We start from the raw sequence: 18,168 nt of genomic DNA on the forward strand, positions 1-18,168 counted from the left end.
TCAAAATAGTAAAACTGAAAACAAGCCAAATGTCCATCAACAGGAGAATGGTTAAACAAATTACAGTATATTCAGTCAATAGCATATGACTCAACAAAGAAAAGAATGAACCGGTTGATACAATGTCTCAACAATATTTTTTAAATTCAGTTTTATTGAGATATATTCACACACATGCAGTCGTCCACAGTGTACAATCAGTTGTTCACAGTACCAGCATATAGTTGTGTATCATAAATTGTTCAATCAATTTTTGAACATTATGAATAACTTTTAAACAAGCTTCTTAGCTATAAAGAAGTCTTTAAGGTATTTCATTTGGAAAAGTCCAACCGAGATAAGGATTAATGTTTGTGCAAGAGCCCAGCATAAAACATTGCCATTGGTATCTTCACTGGTCATTCGAAAATTTTCTTCTCGATCCTATAGAGAAGAGAAAGGGGTGGGTTTAGATTCTTGAAGTACCTCAGTATATGATTTTTTTTTTTGCCAGAGTGCTTTATTTAGCTAAGTATCAGAAAGGAAGAATCAACCTTATAAAACACATTTTTACATTTTGATGTAATATATCAAGACTTATGATGTAATTATACATTTTATTTTGCCACCATAAGGCAAAGCAAATATTTATATAGCACATGGCCCAGAAATGATGGGTTTTGACCGTGCAAGTCCTTAACCCACTCTCTGCTGAGCACTGGGCACTCCTTATTGAATGATCACACCCGTCTTCATTTTATTTTCCAGATGAGGAAATGAAGGCTTAGAGACAACACAAAAGTGAGTGAGTGGTGGGCCAGACTTGAGCTCACTTCTCCCCAGACTCCATTAAGTGCAGTGACTCATAAAGTATTGATAAAGAAAGCGGGTTATACTCGAAGAGTCTGCACAAACCTACAAGGTGGCATTTGCATTGCTAAGAGGGTGTGTTTGAAAGCATTTATTTGTTTGTTCTAGAATTAACATTTATTAGGCTCATACTTGCTGCAGGCACTTTGTCTGGCACTGGGGGTAAAAAGGCGAATGAGTCCCAGGCCCCTTTCCTCAAGGAGCTCTGGTTCCAGCAGACAGAGGGACAGATGGCTCTCTCCAGCCCTGCATGTCTGCAGTTTTAGCTCATAGAGAAAGACCAAGGAGCAGGCGGTTCCTTGCTCCAGAGGCTTTGTCTCAGGAAATGCCTTCCCTGGCATGAAGAGGAATGAAGAGGTAAAGTAAGCTGAATAGGCAAACTGACCCTTTGATAGTTTTGTTCTTTGACTATTTGCTGCATTTGCTCAATTAGATGTTCAAGCTTCACTCTGACTTCATTGACTTTGTCCTTTGCCTGTGCCATGGCTGCATCAAGGTCATGTTCTCCAACTCGAATATCTAAGTGGACCCGCTGCACAGACAACAAAAGGAAGCAAGTCATGTTTCCAAAATAACTCTGCTCTTTTTTCCTTCCTTTCTCCCTCTCTTTCCTCCCATTGCCCTCCCCTTTCTGTCCCTTCCCTCCATTTGGTGAACTGGGCTTTGGGTCCCTGCGATACTCCTCTGCTCTGTCTCTTTTTCTCCCTGCCCCTCTATTCCCTATTCTGCTCAGCAGTTTTTCTTTGTAAAAATAATGCATTAACTGGTAACCTGGACATCAAATTTACTATTAGGCAAATGCCTTTGGTACAGCAAAAATTTATTATTGCCCACAGGGCATTTTTATTCATCTATAACTAAATGACTCCTGCTAAAGCAAAATTTTCTTAGTCTTTGTCAGCACATTTAGGAAATAGGCCATCACCACCACCGTGTATGCATTTTATTTATTAGAATTCCTTACTAATCCACCCCTCAGTCTTTACTTGTTTTCAAGCCTGAGTAATCACAATTCTCTTACCCTTCCCGCATAGTTTATATTTTAAAACCCTTTACTCAACTTCCTGGCTCTCCCTTGAACCTTCCCAAGCTCTCCCACTCCCTCTTTCTTTGCTGCACCCAGATCTGGACGTGGGACTTGAATAAGCTTTGGCCAGTCTGCAGGGAATGGCTCTGCGGGCCGGCGTCAAGCCTGGACAGCACGGACGCTGGGTGCATGGACAACGACACGGGAGACGCCACTCACCAGATCACTCCCTCCAAATGACCAGATCTTTGTCGAATTAGATGTTAAGCAGATGATGTGCTCACCAGATGAATGGGAAGTAAAATAGAATGTTCCTTGTGGGCCATATAACTTTGACAGCAATACCTACAATAAGAGGATTTATATAGTTCAAGTTTATTATTCTCTGCTTTTCATTTTTAAATATAAATTTCCTCTATATCATCTAGTAAAAATTGTGCAGTTCCCAAAGAAGAAATCAAATGGCCAAAAACATATGAGAAAATACTCAGCCTGGCTTGTAATCAGAGAAGTACAAACTGCATTAAGACATCCCTTTTTCTTTATCAGACTGGGGAAGATTAAAATGTACCCAGAGGTAGTGTGCCAAAATAAGCACTGTCCAGACATTGTTGGTGAAGCTCATAAGCTGGAAGAACCATTTTGGAGAAAAGTTTGGCCAAATGTATTAAAAATTAAAATGTGCATAAGCACTGACCCAGTGGTTCTACCTGTAGAAATTTATCCTTGGAAATGCACAAGTAGACAAGGTTCTGTGTAAAACATTCAGTGTGATGTCATTTGTAACAGCAAAACTGGAATTTTGAAATAACTTCAATGCCTTCTGGTAGGGAATTAATTAAATACATTTACACAAAGTGTTATTAGATTTATATCTACTATTAAGAAAAGGTGTTCCTTTCGTTTTGTAGAGCAATCTCTATAGTATGCTATTTTTGAAAAACATAGTGTTTGAAACACCACATGTGCAAGTATATATGTATATATGTCTATATATATGTGTGTGTATACACACACACACACACACACACACACACACACTTTTAAAATGTCCCAAAGAATATACTTGGGCTTTTCATAGTGGCTATATTTGTTGGGGAAATTTGATTTTCTGTTTAGTTTATTTCTATGTTGTTTTGAATTTTATAAACAGATATATATTATGCATAGTTATAAAATACAATAAAGATTCTACTTTTTAAAAAAAAAGTCTTTCAATATTGATTTGGAGAAAACAGAAGAATCTTGCCATGTTCTCAATTCCCCTTTGCATGCTGCCTTTATTTAGAATTACAATGTACACATTAAGAATCATAAGTGTTGATTAATGAGTGCTCCTGTCACATAACTAACACATTTAAAACTTTGCAGGGATGCAGGGTACATTCATACTTAGCAAATGAAAGATTTTATTTAAAAAACATAAAGAATGTTTACCTCATCATTGTAAGTTGTAACAGTCACAAACATTCCCAAACCTGGAGCAGATTCAAGGAAATCATGTCTGCCTATATCCCACTTCTGTACCTTGAAAGTCCCTGTTTCAAAACATAGAAGACATTTCTTATGCAATTAATGTAAGACAAGGTAATCAGATGGTTCCTGCCACTTAAAAGGACTTGTCTTTTCAGTTTTTTCCAATCACAACATAGTGTAGCAGTGTGAACAACTCCTGTCCTGGTGTTGGCATTGTGAGGCAGAGTTGGACAACCCTGGAATACAGAGGGGACCGTGAGTTCTTGGTACAGTTCTAGCTCTTGTTGACCAGGTGACTTGGCAAATCATCCCACCAGTCCACGCCTCAATTTCCTATTCAGAGAAACTGAGGCAACACACATCCTGCCTAAGTCTTGGAGTTGTGAGGGTTGTTGAAGATGGGCCGAGGAAAGCTTTCCACCTGGAATGGGCTCCATGAGCTCCACGTGGGCCAGGACTGAGCCTTTTCTCACTGGCCTCCAAGTCACCCCCCTGCCTTCCCACAATTACCGTCTATACCTCAGGCAGCATTCCTTCGTAAACAAAGGTGGGGTCCTGTCCTAGCCTCTCTCTCCTGGCCTCTGAAGCCTCCTGCTGACTGGGGATCACCGTCTCCTCTGCTTTCTGCCCTTAGATTCTGATTGCCAGCCTGGGGCTTAGCTCCCCCTGTGTATACTTGAAAGCTGCAGTGGGAGGGAAAAGGCAGGTGACATTACTGTGTCCATATTCCCTGCCTGGGACTCAACTGAGCACCCAACATGCATTACCTCATTTCATCTCAAGATGGTGTTGGAGGAGAGTGTTTTTATTCACTCATTCACACAGTCACTGGACGAGGATAAATGGGCACCTTCACGGAGCAGGCCCTGTTCTGAGAGCTGGGGACACAGCTGTGAACAAAGCCGACCACATCCTTGCCTCAAGGAGCTTTCACACAGGCAAGAAACAGACAAGCAAATCACTAGCATAATGTCGAGGTGTTAAAAATGCTCACCACAGCACCTGTTCGTTAAAAAATACCTTTTTATTGTGAAATTTAACATATATACAGATCAGTGATAACTTTCAAAGTATGATTTAACAAGCATTTAGAGAGCAAATTTCAAAGAATGCTATGGGTTATAGTTCCACAATTGTGACATACAACACATACACAGAAAGGTGACAACTTTCAAAGTATATGATCTAACAAGCAGTTCTGTAGGTAACCTCAAAGAACGTCACAGACTTTTGAGTTTATTGTGGTGACCAAATTAGGCCTTTTTTTGCCTTTAAAATTATTGTAAATTTTTGTGTGCATGCTTTTTTTTTTAACTTACTCCAAGGTGAATCATGACTCTTTAGCAGTACTGGGACAAAATTATACACTAATAGCAGCCTGGATCTTGCTCTTTCCCATTTTGTTTGAAGTGTGAACCAAGTAGAATCAGTCTGCTGTGAAGTTAACATTGTTGGGATGAATCGTCTACAAAAATCATTTCTTTTTCTTTCAGTGCTTAGTTGTGAAAGACAGTAATACATTACTGGTGATACATTTCTGGTTTAACATAAATTAAGGCCATTTTCAATTGTGCATGAATGCTGATACCTAAGTGTTTTGACAACTGTTTAAATATGTAACGTTAAGTTTTGATTTATGAAACTTAAATCTGATAAACTGGGTCTTTGTCATTTCCCTAAATAAAAAGAAAATAAATGCTGATATACTTAGTGCCAAGGAAAGAAACTGAGATTGATGTCTCACGCTGGGGACTTTGCAGTGCTGTGTGGGGAAGTCATGGAAGGCTTCTCTGCCAATTGAGCAAAGACCTACAGGGGATGTGAAAGAGGGAGACAGACGTGTGTGTACAAATATATATCTGTATATGTTTGTGAAGTTATATATTTCTGTGTATATATACATGTATGGTATTTGTATATGTGTAAATGTATATGTGTTTGTGTGTATGAATGTATATCTCTGTATATGTATGTGTGTGTATAAATATCTTTGAATTTGTATGTATGTGTGAAAAAGTATATATTTGTGTGCATATACACATGTGTGTATAAATGTATATGTCTGTGAATGTGTATACATGTGTGTGAGTACATATGTACTTATAAATATATGTGTATGTGTGCATGAAGGTTGTTTTAGCTTCCTAGGCTGCTCAAGCAAATTCATGAAATGGGCCTGGTTACACAATGGGAATTTATTCACTCAGGATTTGAGGCTGGGAAAAAGCCCAAATCAAGTTGTCATCAAGGTGATGCTTTCTTCCTGAAGACTGTGGTGTTCTGGGGTCGGCTGCTGGCTATTCTTGGTCCTGAGCTTGGCATATGTCGAGGCACGTGGTGGCCTCTGCCTTCTCTTCTAGGTTCTGTTGAGGTTCACCTTCATGCTTCATGCTTCTCCCTCCCTCCCTCCATCTCTCTCTCTCTCTCTCTCTCTCTCTCTCTCTCTCTCCCTCCCTCCCTCCCTCTCTCTGAATTTCACTCCGCTTATAATGGGTTCCAGTAATAGGATCAAGACCCATCCTGACTGAGGTAGGCCACACCTTAACTGAAGTAGCTTCATCAAAATGTCCTACTTACACTGTGTTCACACCCACAGGACTGGATTAGATTTAAGAACATGGTTTTCTGGGATACATACAACTTCAAACCACCACAAAGGTATACATGTATGTGTGTATGTATGTGTGAATGTGTGTGTATATGGGTATACATGTGTCTGTATATATATGTTTTGTTTTTATATATGTATGTGTGTACATAAATATATTGTGTTAATATATTTGTGAAGGTATATATGTGTATAAATGAATGTGTGTATATGAATGCATATATGTGTGTGTAAAATATGTGGGTGAATATTATATATATATGTGAATATATGTATGTATTTCTATGTGTGTATAAATATGTGTCTTTGAATGTATATGTGTATGAATATATGTGTGTGGGTGAATTTAAGTGTGTGTATGTGTTCATGAAGGTATGTATGCATTGTTTCTATGAATGTAGATATATGTATGTGAAAGTATATGTGCCTCTGTATATTTTCACATGTGTATGTGTGGGTCTGTATGTGTGCAAATGTTCATGGTGTGTGAATGTACATACATGGGTGTGTATACATATGTATATGCTTGTGAATGTATATGTGTGTTTGTACATGTATATGTGGGTATTTGTATATTTATTTATTTAGTAGTAATTATGTGCCAAGCACCATTCTAAGCAATTAATGCATATTATCTGAATCTTCATGACAGGTAGAAACTATTTTTATGATAATTTTACGTAAGGTGATTCTTAGGCATAGTAAGGAAAAGTGATTTGCCCAAGACCACAGAGCTAGCAAGTGGCAGAATCAGGACCCCAACTCAGGCAGTGTAGTGTGTTTTCCCTTAACCACCACATTATACTGTCTGTGTCTGAGAAAAGATCATTCCCTTCAAGAGTAACTGGAAACGCAAAAGTCCTGAGGCAGCAGTATGCTTGGAGTGTTCAAAGAACAGCAGAGAGGCTGGAAGGATATTAGGGGGCGACTGGTAGGGGATGAGGTCAGAGATAACAGGGGCTGGGTCATGGAGGGTCTGCAAGTCCACTGTAGGGATTCTGGGAAGCCGTTAGGTACAGAAGTTAAATTATGCGACTTTCTTTTTTTAAAAAAATATTGTGAATTAGAGAAGTTGTAGGTGTACCGAAACATGAAGCAGAAAACAGAGTTTGCATATACCTCCCCTCCACACAGAGTCCTCTCTTATTAACATTTTGCATTAGGGTGGTACCTTTGCTACAGTTCATGAAACAATATTATTACAACTATGCTACTAACTTCAGTGCACTGTTTACATGCAGCTTCACTTGTGTGGAATAGTTCTACTGGTTTGTGTGTGTGTGAGTGGTAAATTATATCCAACTTAAATTTCCCTTTTTTCCCTTTTCAGATATATAATTCAGTGGTGTTGATTATACACCCAAATTTGTGCCTCCATTTTCATCTTCCATTACCAAAACTTTTCCATCACCCCGAAAAGAAACTTTGTACCAATTAAACAATAACTCCCCATTCCCTTTCCCCACCTGGTTCCTGGTAGCCTTTATTCTAGTTTCTCACTTTATGATTATGCATATTTGGTTTATTTCATATAAATGAAATCATACAGTATTTGTGTACTTTTTTGTCTGGTGTATTTCACTCAACATGATGTTTTCAAGGTTCACCCATGGTGTAGAATGCATCAGAACTTCATTCCTTTTTATGGCTGGATAATATTTCACTGTATGTATATACCGTATGTTGTTGATACATTCTTCTGTTGGAGGACACTTCGGTTGCTTCCACCTTTTGTCAATTACAGATAATGCCACTGTGAACATCAGTGTGCAAATGTCTCTTCATCCCTGCTTTCAATTCTTTTGAAAATATCTAGGCATGGGATTACCTGGTCATATGGTAATTCTGTACTTAACTTTCTGAGGAATCTCCATATTGATTTCCCCAGTGGCTGCATGATTTTACATTCCCAGCAACAATGCATAAGTATTCCTATTTCTCCACATCCTTTCCAACACTTACTTTCCTTTTTCAGTTAGTAGCCACTTCAGTGTGTGTGAAGTGGTATCTTCTGGTTTTGATTTGCATTCCTCTGATGGCTAATGAATTTGAGCATCTTTTCAAATGTGCTTTTTGGATATTTGTATATCTTCTTTGGAGAAATGTTTAATCAAGTCTTTCCCCCATTTTTAAGTTGGGTTGTGTGTCTTTTTATTTTCAAGTTGTAGAATTGCTTTATATATTCTGGATATTAAACCCTTATCAGACATGGTTTCCAAAAATTACCCATTCTATAGGTTCTTTTCACTTTCTTGATTAAGTCCTTTGATGCACAAAAGTTTTTAATTTTGATGAAGTACCAATTTTATCTATTTTTTCTTTGATTTCTTGTGGTTTTAATGTAAAGTATAAAAGACCATTGCCTAGCACAAAATCCTTAAGATGTTTCCCTATATTTTCTTTTAGGTGTTTTATACTTTTCTTTCTTATATTTAGGTCAAAATTGTAGCTTTGTAATAAATTTTAAAGTCAGGAAGTGTGAGTCCTCCAATTTTTTTTTTTTTTTTTTTTTGATGGCTTTGGCTATTTGGGGTTTACTCTTCCATATAAATTTGATGATTGTTTTTTCTATTTCTTTGAAGAAGTTGGTTGGAATTCTGATTGTGTCAAATCTGTATATTGCTTTGGATAGAACTGATATGTTAACCACCAACGTAACAAGCCTTGTCATGTTTGTCACCACATTGTGAGAGAGCCAGCAGGCTTCAGTGCTCATGAACCATGACTCAAGCCAGACCACCTGATTGAACCCTGACTCAGCAGTTTACTGGCTGTGCTGTCCAGGGCAAGATGCCTGTTTCCCCACCAGTAAAACAAGGATGATAATAGTATATTTCTTAGGGTGTGATGATTCAGTGAGTTAATATTTATAAACTACTTAATGCAGAGCCTAGCACACTGTAAGCTCTGTGTAAGTGCTTGATAAATAAGTCCTTACATTATTATTGGGCTTTCTAATGAAAACTAAACAATCAGAAAAATAGAAGTCAAAGAGAACTTTCTTAATATGATAAAGGATATTTATGAAAAATGCAAAGCTAATATCAAACTCAGTGGTGAATGCCTGAAAACTTTTCCCATATGAATAGGGAGAGGAGAGGATGCCCACTGTCAGCACTGATATTCAACACTGTCTTCTAGCCAGAGAAATTAGGCAAGAGAAAGAAATAAAAGGCATACAAATTGGATAGAAAGAAGTAAAACTATCTTTATATGCAGATGACATGATCCTATTTATAGAAACTCCAGAGATTCTAATAGAAAGCTAACAGAACTAACAAATAACTTCAGCAAAATTGCAGAGTATGAGATCAGCATGCATGACCCAAAAAGGAAATCAAGAAAGATATTCCATATGCAATAGCATGTAAGAGAATAAAATGTCTAGGAATAAATTTTTGTCTTGAAGCCAGGGTGGGGGAGGGGTGCAGACTATCACCATTTATGGGTGCATAACTCCTGTACCGTTTCCCTGTCAGCCTCTGCTCAGAGAATGCAAGCCTCTTCTCTGCTTCCCGGTTCATCAATCTTCCTTTCAGGAAGGGGTTAGAGTCAGAGTCATATGTACTTTTCTAGGCAGGCTTAGGACAGACACTCATAGTCCAAGTTCAGAGGTTAGAGACAGAGTCCACAGGGCGGGAGCTGACATCGACAGGTACCTGCTGCTCGTAAGGACAATACCAGGTGCTTTGCTGCTTCAGGGGAGCTGTGGTCTCCAGCTTACAGATAAGGAGCTGAAAATCACCCGTCTATTAAGCAATAAAAGTGGGTTTTAAACTACATCTTGTTTGTTTGTCTCAAAGCCTATTCTCCATCCAGTCTTCCATGGTGCACTTAGCTACCTCCATCTGAAGAGGACATAAGCCAATACCTCAAAAATTCTTGCAGTCTATTTTTAGTCTTAGTGAGCAAAAACAACCTTGACGGTAGATTTGGATGACTGTCTCTGAGGTCATCCCTCCTGAACATTCTAGAAGGCTGTATTCTGTTGGACCACATTGGTATTAAGAGCTATGAAGAGAGAAACAAGACAAATTCTATCTGCTCTTCCTGAACTGGGGATCTCAGGCCTATTCTACGGTCCCCATAGATTCTCAGAAAATTAAAAATTTTTTCATTTTAGTGAAAAAGCCCCTGGTAATCTCTATTATACTTTCTCTACGAATTTGCTTAGGTACCTCATGTAAGTAGAATCATACACAATATGTGCCTTTTTGTGTCCGTGTTGTAGCATCTGTCAGAACTTCATTCCTTCTTATGGTGCTTCTTATGGTGGAATAAAACTCCATTGTGTTTATGTACTGTATTTTGTTTATCCATTCATCTGTTAATGGATATTTGTTTTTTTCCCCACCTTTTGGCTATTGAGAATGCTATGAGCATTGGTGTGCAAGTAACTGTTTAAGTCTCTGTTTCTAATTGTTTGGAGTAAATATCCAGGAGTGGAATAACTGTGTCATATGGTAAACATTTTGAGAAACCACCAAACTCTTTTCCACAATGCATGCATCATTTTGCATTCCCAAAAACAATGCAGTAGAGTCCCAATGTCTCTACATCCTTGCAAATATATTTTTATCTTCTGTCTGATTTGTTTGTTTATGTGAGAATAGTCATTGTGTGTCTGAAGTGGTGTCTCATTGCAATTTTGATTTGCATTTCCCTAGTGACTAATGTTGATGAGCATCTTTTCATATGCTTATAGGCCATTTGTGCATCTTCAATGGCTTGTTTTGTTACTGAGTTGTAAGATATCAAAGGGCCTTTTTAAAAACCATTTCATATTTGTATTTTGTGTCTGCTTTCACCTTATTTGGCACATCAAAGTAATAGACTGATGATTAAAGATGTGACCATATTTAAAAGGAAAAATAATGATAATAGAGAATTAATTGATAGTCCATCATGCTCAAAATTCTTTTAAATGAAGTTCACAACAGAGAACTGGGAAACACCCCCCAAACACCTTTCTATTATTAAACATTGGTATATTTGTCCCTCTTTAACTCCAGTAATATTTACATTCTTAAAGTCTACTTGACTACACCAACTTTCTTTTAGTTCATATTCTACGTGTCAGGTCTTTTCCCATTCTTTTACTTTCAACATTTCCTCAAATTAAAAGTGTTTCATTTGGAAACAGTATACAGTTGTGTGGTTTTTTTCAATCCAGTCTGACAATCTTGGTTTTTTAATTGGTGTGTTTAGTCCATTTACAATTAACGTAATTTAAGATGTACTTGGGTTTTAAGCCTACCATCTTGCTATTTGTTTTCTATTTTTCCCATTTGTTATTTGTTTGTTTTTCCCCTTTTTTGCCTTTGTCTGGAATAATCAAGGTTATTTATGTTTTATTTTTTCATTGTCTCTATTAGCATATTAGGCATACATTCTTTTTTTTATTCTTTTATTGACTATGTTAGTGATCACAGTATGCAACCTTCTATTGCATTCTTCTTTAAATTACACTTTTACTACTTCCTGAACATTGCAAGAATCTTTAAACAGCTTAATTTACCCTTTTTCTTCTTCTGTGTTATCACTATCATATATTTTACTTCTACATAAGTTATAAAACCTACAAGACATTATTATTATTGTTTTAAACAGTCAATAGTTGTTTATGTTTACCCATATGTTCACCCTTTTTGGTGCTCCTCATTCTTTCATTTGATTTTTTGTAGCCATCAGGATTCATTCCCCTGCAGCTTGAAGAACTCCTTTAATATTTCTTATAGTGCAGGTCTGCTGGTTAAACAATCTCTGAGCTTTTGCTTTTCTCAAAACATCTTTATTTCACTTTCATTTTTTTAAATTCCATTTTATTGCAATTGTTCACATACTATACAATGATCCAAAGTGCACAAACAATTGCCCATGGTAGCATCACACTGCTGTGCATCCATCACCACAATTAATTTTTTTCCAATTTTTAGAATATTTTCATTACTCCAGAAAAGAAATAAAGACAAAAAAGAAAACTCAAATCCTCCCATATCCCTAACCCACCCCCCTCCATTATTGACTCATAGTATTGGTATAGTATATTTGTTACTGTCCATGAAAGAATGTTAAAATACTACTAACTATAGTACATAGTTAGCAATAGGTATATTTTTCCCTATATACCCCTCCATTTTAACTTCTAGTTATGGTGTCATACATTTGTTGTAGTTCATGAAAGAGATTTCTAACATTTGTAAAGTTAATCACAGACATTGTCCACCACAAGATTCACTGTTTTATACATTCCCGTATTTTTTCACACTGAATCAGAAAATTATTTTAATATTTTGTAATTTTTTTTTTTTACAGAATCAGTATAAAATAGCAGTTGATTTTTCCATAATTATTAGAATTATTTATTTGTGAGGTCTTGGCTAACTGGGGCTGAAATCAACAAAAGGTCTTGGACTGTTGGCTCAGAAATCACCCTAGGAAGCCCACCTTCTTGCTATCTGCCATGCTTAGCTCTTCTGAGAGACCTGGTCCTTTAAAACAATGTCTCTCTCTTTGTTTATTCATTCTTTGGGGGCTTGAAGTGAATTCAACAGTGTTCATTAAACACCTTCCAGCTCCTGTCATTTACCACTTCTTCAACTTTCAGTTCTGACTGCATCCATTTCAACTTTGTCTGTTGTTTTCTAAGTTGCTTTAATAAAGCTAAATTGTCCAAATTCTTCTCTCTCTCTTCTCAGAGATCTTTTACTATTGCTGAGGTCTGAGCGACACACTGTTTTATGACTCTGTCGCTACTGGCATGAGCTATCATCAAAGACTCTAAAGTTGTTTACAGGTTTGGCTGGCATCAATTTTCCCTGCAAAGGAAACTGTTGGAACCGTAGTGTTTAATTCATGTACTATTCTGTCATCAGTTGTCCTCATCACCTTGAGTAATTCCTGGAACTTGGCAAACTCCTCACAGTTCACACTATCACTGGGTGCCACCATATTGGACCCATTCCCATATTTTAACCTCCAACTTTTCTTCTGGTGACATATGAGACGTGAAGCTTCCCTTTCCACCACACAGACACATCATTCAGCATTGTTACTCTCACAATAACATGCTACCGTCACCTCTGTCCATTTCCAAACACTTACGTTCAACCTAGTTAAACATTCTGCTCATAAAAAGCAACCACTCCCCATTCTTTAGCCTCATTCTCTATCCTGGTAACTTATATTTCTTGTCTCTGAGTTTACATATTATAATTAGTTCATATCAGGAGACCATACAATATTTGTCCCTTTGTTTCTGACATATTTCATTCAATATAGTGCCCTCAACCTGTTTTGTATTTAAGAAGGTTTTGTTCACACACCATATATTCCATCCTAAGTAAACAATAGATGGTTCCCCATATAATCACGTATTTAGGCATTCACCACCATCACCACTATCTATGTAAGGACATCTCTGTTTCTTCTACAAAGAAGAAGGAAGAGTCAAAGAAGGTAGAGGGACAAAAGAAGAAAAAGAAAGGAAAAAAACAACAGCTAAAAAGCAACAAAAGAAAAGATACAATTAAACTAAAGTACAATAAAAGAGTCAGGCAACATCACCAATGCCAAGAGTCCCATACCCCTCCCTCATGTCCTCCTCTTATAGGCATTTAACATTGGTGTATTGCCTTTGTTACATTAAAGGAAGCATAATACAATGTTTCTGTTAACTATAGTCTCTAGTTTGAATTGATTGTATTTTCCCCCAATATCAACCCATTTTTAACACCTGCAAGGTTGACATTCATTTGTTCTCCCTCATGTAAAAACATATTTGTACATTTTATCACAATTGTTGAGCATTCTAGGTTTCACTGAGTTATACAGCCCCAGTCTTTATCTTTCCTCTTTCCTTCTAGTGTCCTACATGCTCCTAACTTTCCCCTTTCAACCATACTCAGTTATCTTTGTTCAGTGTACTTACATTGTTGTGCTATCATCACCCAAAATTGTGATTCAAACCTTTCACTCCTATCTTTTCCTATCTGTCTGTAGTGCTCCCTTTAGTATTTCCTGTAGAGCGGGTATCTTGTTGACAAACTCTGTCATTGTCTGTTTGTCAGAGAATATTTTAAACTCTTATATTTGAAAGACAGTTTTGCTGGATATAGGTTTCTTGGTTGGCAGTTTATCTCTTTCAGTATCTTAAATATATCACATCACTTCCTTCTTGCCTTCATGGTTTCTACTGAGAAATCCACACATAGTCTTATCAAGCTTCCTTTGTATGTGATGGATCTCTTTTCTCTTGCTGCTTTCAAGATTCGTTGATGGTTGACAATCTTATTATATAATAAGTGTCTTGTTGTAGATCTATTCAGATCTATTCTGTTTGGGGTATGCTGCGCTTCTTGGATCTGTAATTTTATGTCTTTCATTAGAGATGGGAAAGTTTCGTTGATTATTTCCTCTATTTTTGCTTCTGCCCCTTTTTCCTTCTCTTCTCCTTCTGTGACACCAGTGACATGTACATTCATGTGCTTCATGTTGTCATTCAATTCTCTGAGACGTTGCTCACATTTTTCCATTCTTTTCTCTATCTGTTCTTTTGTGTGTAGGATTTCAGGTGTGCTGTTCAGTTCCTGAATGTTTTCTTCTGCCTCTTGAAATCTGCTGTTTTATGTCTCCATTGTGTTTGTCATCTTTTGTGTTGTGCCCTTCATTTCCATAGATTCAGCCAGTTGTTTTTTCCAAACTTTTTTTATTTCTGCCTTATGTTTGCCCAGTGTTTTCTTTATATCCTTTATCTCTTTTGCCATATCTTCCCTGAACTCATTGACTTGGTTTTTGCATTGATTTAGCATATTTATTTGAAAATCTTTAATTAATTATTTCATTAAAGTGAAACAATATCTCCACTGTATCTCAATTGAGTGTAAGTTTGTCCCTTTGACTAGGCCATATCTTTGTTTTTCCTAGTGTAATTTGTAGTTTTCTGTTGTCCAGGCATCTGGTTTCCTTCGTTACCCCAATGAGATTTTCCCAGACCAGAATGGGTTCAGGTCTCATAATGGGGCTATATTCAGCATCAAGTTTTCCTGAGGGTGTGTCTTAGAAGATTGACACCTTAGAAGCCTCTAGCTGCTGTGCTTTTCCTAACCTGACTGTCACTCCTGACTGGTGTGAAGAAGTGTGTTCCCTTTAGTTCTCAGGTTAGGTTGTTTCTGTGTTGACTCTTTTCCCCCAGGCCCTGGGGTCTGAGTTCTGAACGGAGGGCTGGCACTAGAGCTGGGCCCCACCTCCTTCCTCTTAGGGAAGATACACCCCTAGGGAGTTATCTTCTGCATTTGAATTTCTCCTTTGCCTCTCCGACTCTGTTAACTCCACCCCTGTCTGGGTCAGAGTGCTGCAAACTGAAAATGGCTGAGGATTTCTCCACTGAGCCACTCAAGTTAAGAGAGAGAAAAAGGGAAAGAAAGCCCCCTTTCAGAAGCAGTCCATGGACCCCCAGTTTCACCTGTCAGAGAGTACATGACCTGATCTTCTGTTCTTCCTTTCCTGGGGCACAGCCATTTTCTGGCTCTCTAAGTTCAGTCATCTCCAAAAGCCTCTGCACTTTTTTTTTTAATTAATTTTTTTCCATCAGCCCCACGTCCTCTCCACTGGGAGCAACCTCAGGGTAATTTGCTGCTTGTTAGGGGTTTGTCTATGTTTCTAGCTTGTATTAAGCAGTCCATATTTGTTAATTAAAACCCCAGTTTGAGCTAGGTTGAGCTATATTCACTTGCTCAGGGAATGCTGCTTTCTCTCACAAAAAGGTCTTGTAGCTCAGCCTGCCCTCAGGGTAGGGGGCTCCTGGCATGGTTAGCAGTTTTGACTTACAGTTTTTATGCTGCAATCTCAGCCATTCTACCCAATCCAGGTTGGTGTACGATGTGTAGACTGTCATGGTTGTCCCCCAGCAGTTGTTCCAGATTATTTACTAGTTGTTCCTGGTTATTAGTTGCTCCAGGGTACTAACTAAATCCCACACCTCTCAATGCTGCCATCTTGCCTCACCTTCATTTTTGAAGGTTATTTTCAACAAATACTGAAATATGGGTTTTTGTTTTGTTTTGTTTCCATACTCTTTGAAGATGCCATTTGTGTTCCAGCTTCTGTTGACTGGTTGCTATTCTTTCCATTATTCTACTGATATTGTGTCATTTTCCCCATGCTTATTTTTTATTTTAGAGAAGTTGTAGGTTTACAAAAAATAATGAGGAAAATACAGTTTTTTTATTCTCTTCTTCCCTCACAAGCACAGTTTTCCACATTATCAAAACTTTGTATTAGTATGGTGCCTTTTTTTACAACTGATGAAAGAGTATTATAATTGTAATACGAACTATATTCCATAGTTTGCATTAGGGTTCACTGTTTGTATTGTGCAGTCCTATGGTTTTAAAAAAATTATTCTAGTAACATACATAAAATCTAAAGTTTACCCTTTGATCCACATTCATATATATAATTCAGAGGTGTTAATTACATTCAAAATGTTGTGCTACCATCAGCATAATCCATTACCAAAATTTTCCTTTCTTTCAAACAGAAATTCTGTACAAATTAAGCATTAACTCCCCACTCCCTGCCTCATCCCAGCCCCTGGTAACCCGTATTCTTGTTTCTGACTCTATGAATTTGCTTATTCAAATTATTTCATATCAGTGAGATCATACAATATTTGTACCTTTGTGTCTGGCTTGTTTCAGAACTTTGTTCCTTTTTAAAACTGAATAATATTCCATTATATTTATGTACCACATTTTGCTTATCCATTCATCTGTTGATGGGCACTTGGGTTGCTTCTATCTTTTGGCAATTGTGAATAATGCCACTTTGAATATCAGTGTGCAAATGTCTGTTCACATCCCTGCTTTCAATTCTTTTGGGTATTTATCTAGAAGTGGGATTACCAGGACATATGGTAACTCTATTCATTCTGAGGAGCTGCTAAACTCATAACTCACAGGAGTTGGCCCATTTTACATCTGATTCAACCAGCTATAAAGGAGTGTTCCTATGTCTTCACATCCTCTCCAATATTTGATATTTTCCATTGTTTTAATAGTAGCCATTCTAGTGGGTATGAAATCGTATCTCACTGTGGTTTTGATTTGCACTTCTCTAATGGCTGATGATGTTGAGCATCTTTCCCATGTTTTTTTTTTGTTTTTTGTTTTGTTTTGTTTTGTTTTGTTTTTGCCATCTGGTTATCTTCTTTGGAGAAATGTCTATTGAAGGATTTTTATCCATTCTTAAAATTGAGTTGTTTGTCTTTTGTTGTTGAGTTTGAGGATTATTTTATAATAATAGTAATCCCTTACTGGGCATGTGGATTCCAAATCTTTTCTCCCATTCTGTAGGTTATCATTTTACTTTCATGATGAAGTCCTTTGATACACAAGTTTTTTTTATTTTGATGAAGTCTCATTTATCTAGTTTTTCTTTTGTTTCTTGTGCTTTTGATGTGAATTCTAAGAAACTGTTGCCTAACACAAGGTTTTGAGGATGCTTCCCTATGTTTTCTTCTAGAATTTTTATAGTTATGCTTCCTATACTTAGGCCTTTGATCCACTTTGAGTTAATTTTGTATATGGTGTGAGGTAGGGGTCCACCTTCATTCCTTTTCATATGGATATCTATCTTTCCATATGTAAGATCATATCATCTGTAAATAGGGAAAGTTTTACTTCTTCATTTTTGAATAGGATGATTTTCTTTCATTTTCTTGCCTAATTGCTATGTCTAGAACTACCAGTACAGTGTTGACAACAAACAGTAACAGCAAGCATCCTTGTCATGGTCCTGATTCTTAGAGGGAAAGCTTTCAGTCTTTCACCATGAGTATGATATTAGCTATGGGTTTTTCAAATATGTCCTTTACCATGTTCAGAAAGTCCATTTCTATTCCCAGTTTTCTAGGTGTTTTTATCAAGAATCAGTGTTGACATCCCTAAATAATTTGGGCAGAGAATAAAAATGTATATGCAGGGTGCCCCTGAGCAGCTGGGAAAATGTGGAAATGTTGGACTTCCTCACCTGGATTGTTGCTGATGTTCTCACAAACGTTGAGGACTGGTGGTTTTATGTGCTGAGCCCTCTATCTTGGGGTTTGTCATTATGAAGCTCATTACTGCAAAGGAGATACTACACCTGCTTATAATTGTGCCTAAGAGTCTCCCCCTGAGTGCCTCTTTGTTGCTCAGATGTGGTGCTC

At 37.3% G+C, this 18,168-nt stretch overlaps 1 protein-coding gene and 1 pseudogene across 1 annotated transcript in view; both read right to left on the bottom strand.

Annotated features, from left to right (window-relative positions):
• Positions 1-136: 136 nt before the first annotated feature.
• Positions 137-18,168, bottom strand: part of LOC119509982 — a 60,138-nt gene continuing 42,106 nt past the window's right edge. Inside the window, exons 4-7 of the mRNA XM_037803927.1 lie at positions 3,314-3,414; positions 2,096-2,221; positions 1,235-1,381; positions 137-423 (exon numbers count right to left, since the gene is read on the bottom strand). Of these exons, the coding sequence (XP_037659855.1) occupies positions 274-423; positions 1,235-1,381; positions 2,096-2,221; positions 3,314-3,414 (524 nt within the window). The 3' untranslated portion in view covers positions 137-273. The remainder of the gene's footprint in view (positions 424-1,234; positions 1,382-2,095; positions 2,222-3,313; positions 3,415-18,168) is intronic.
• On the bottom strand, positions 12,478-13,058 carry LOC119510254 (annotated as a pseudogene).

Source organism: Choloepus didactylus, chromosome 15 (assembly GCF_015220235.1).
Source record: "Choloepus didactylus isolate mChoDid1 chromosome 15, mChoDid1.pri, whole genome shotgun sequence".
In the NCBI taxonomy this organism is placed as follows: domain Eukaryota; kingdom Metazoa; phylum Chordata; class Mammalia; order Pilosa; family Megalonychidae; genus Choloepus; species Choloepus didactylus.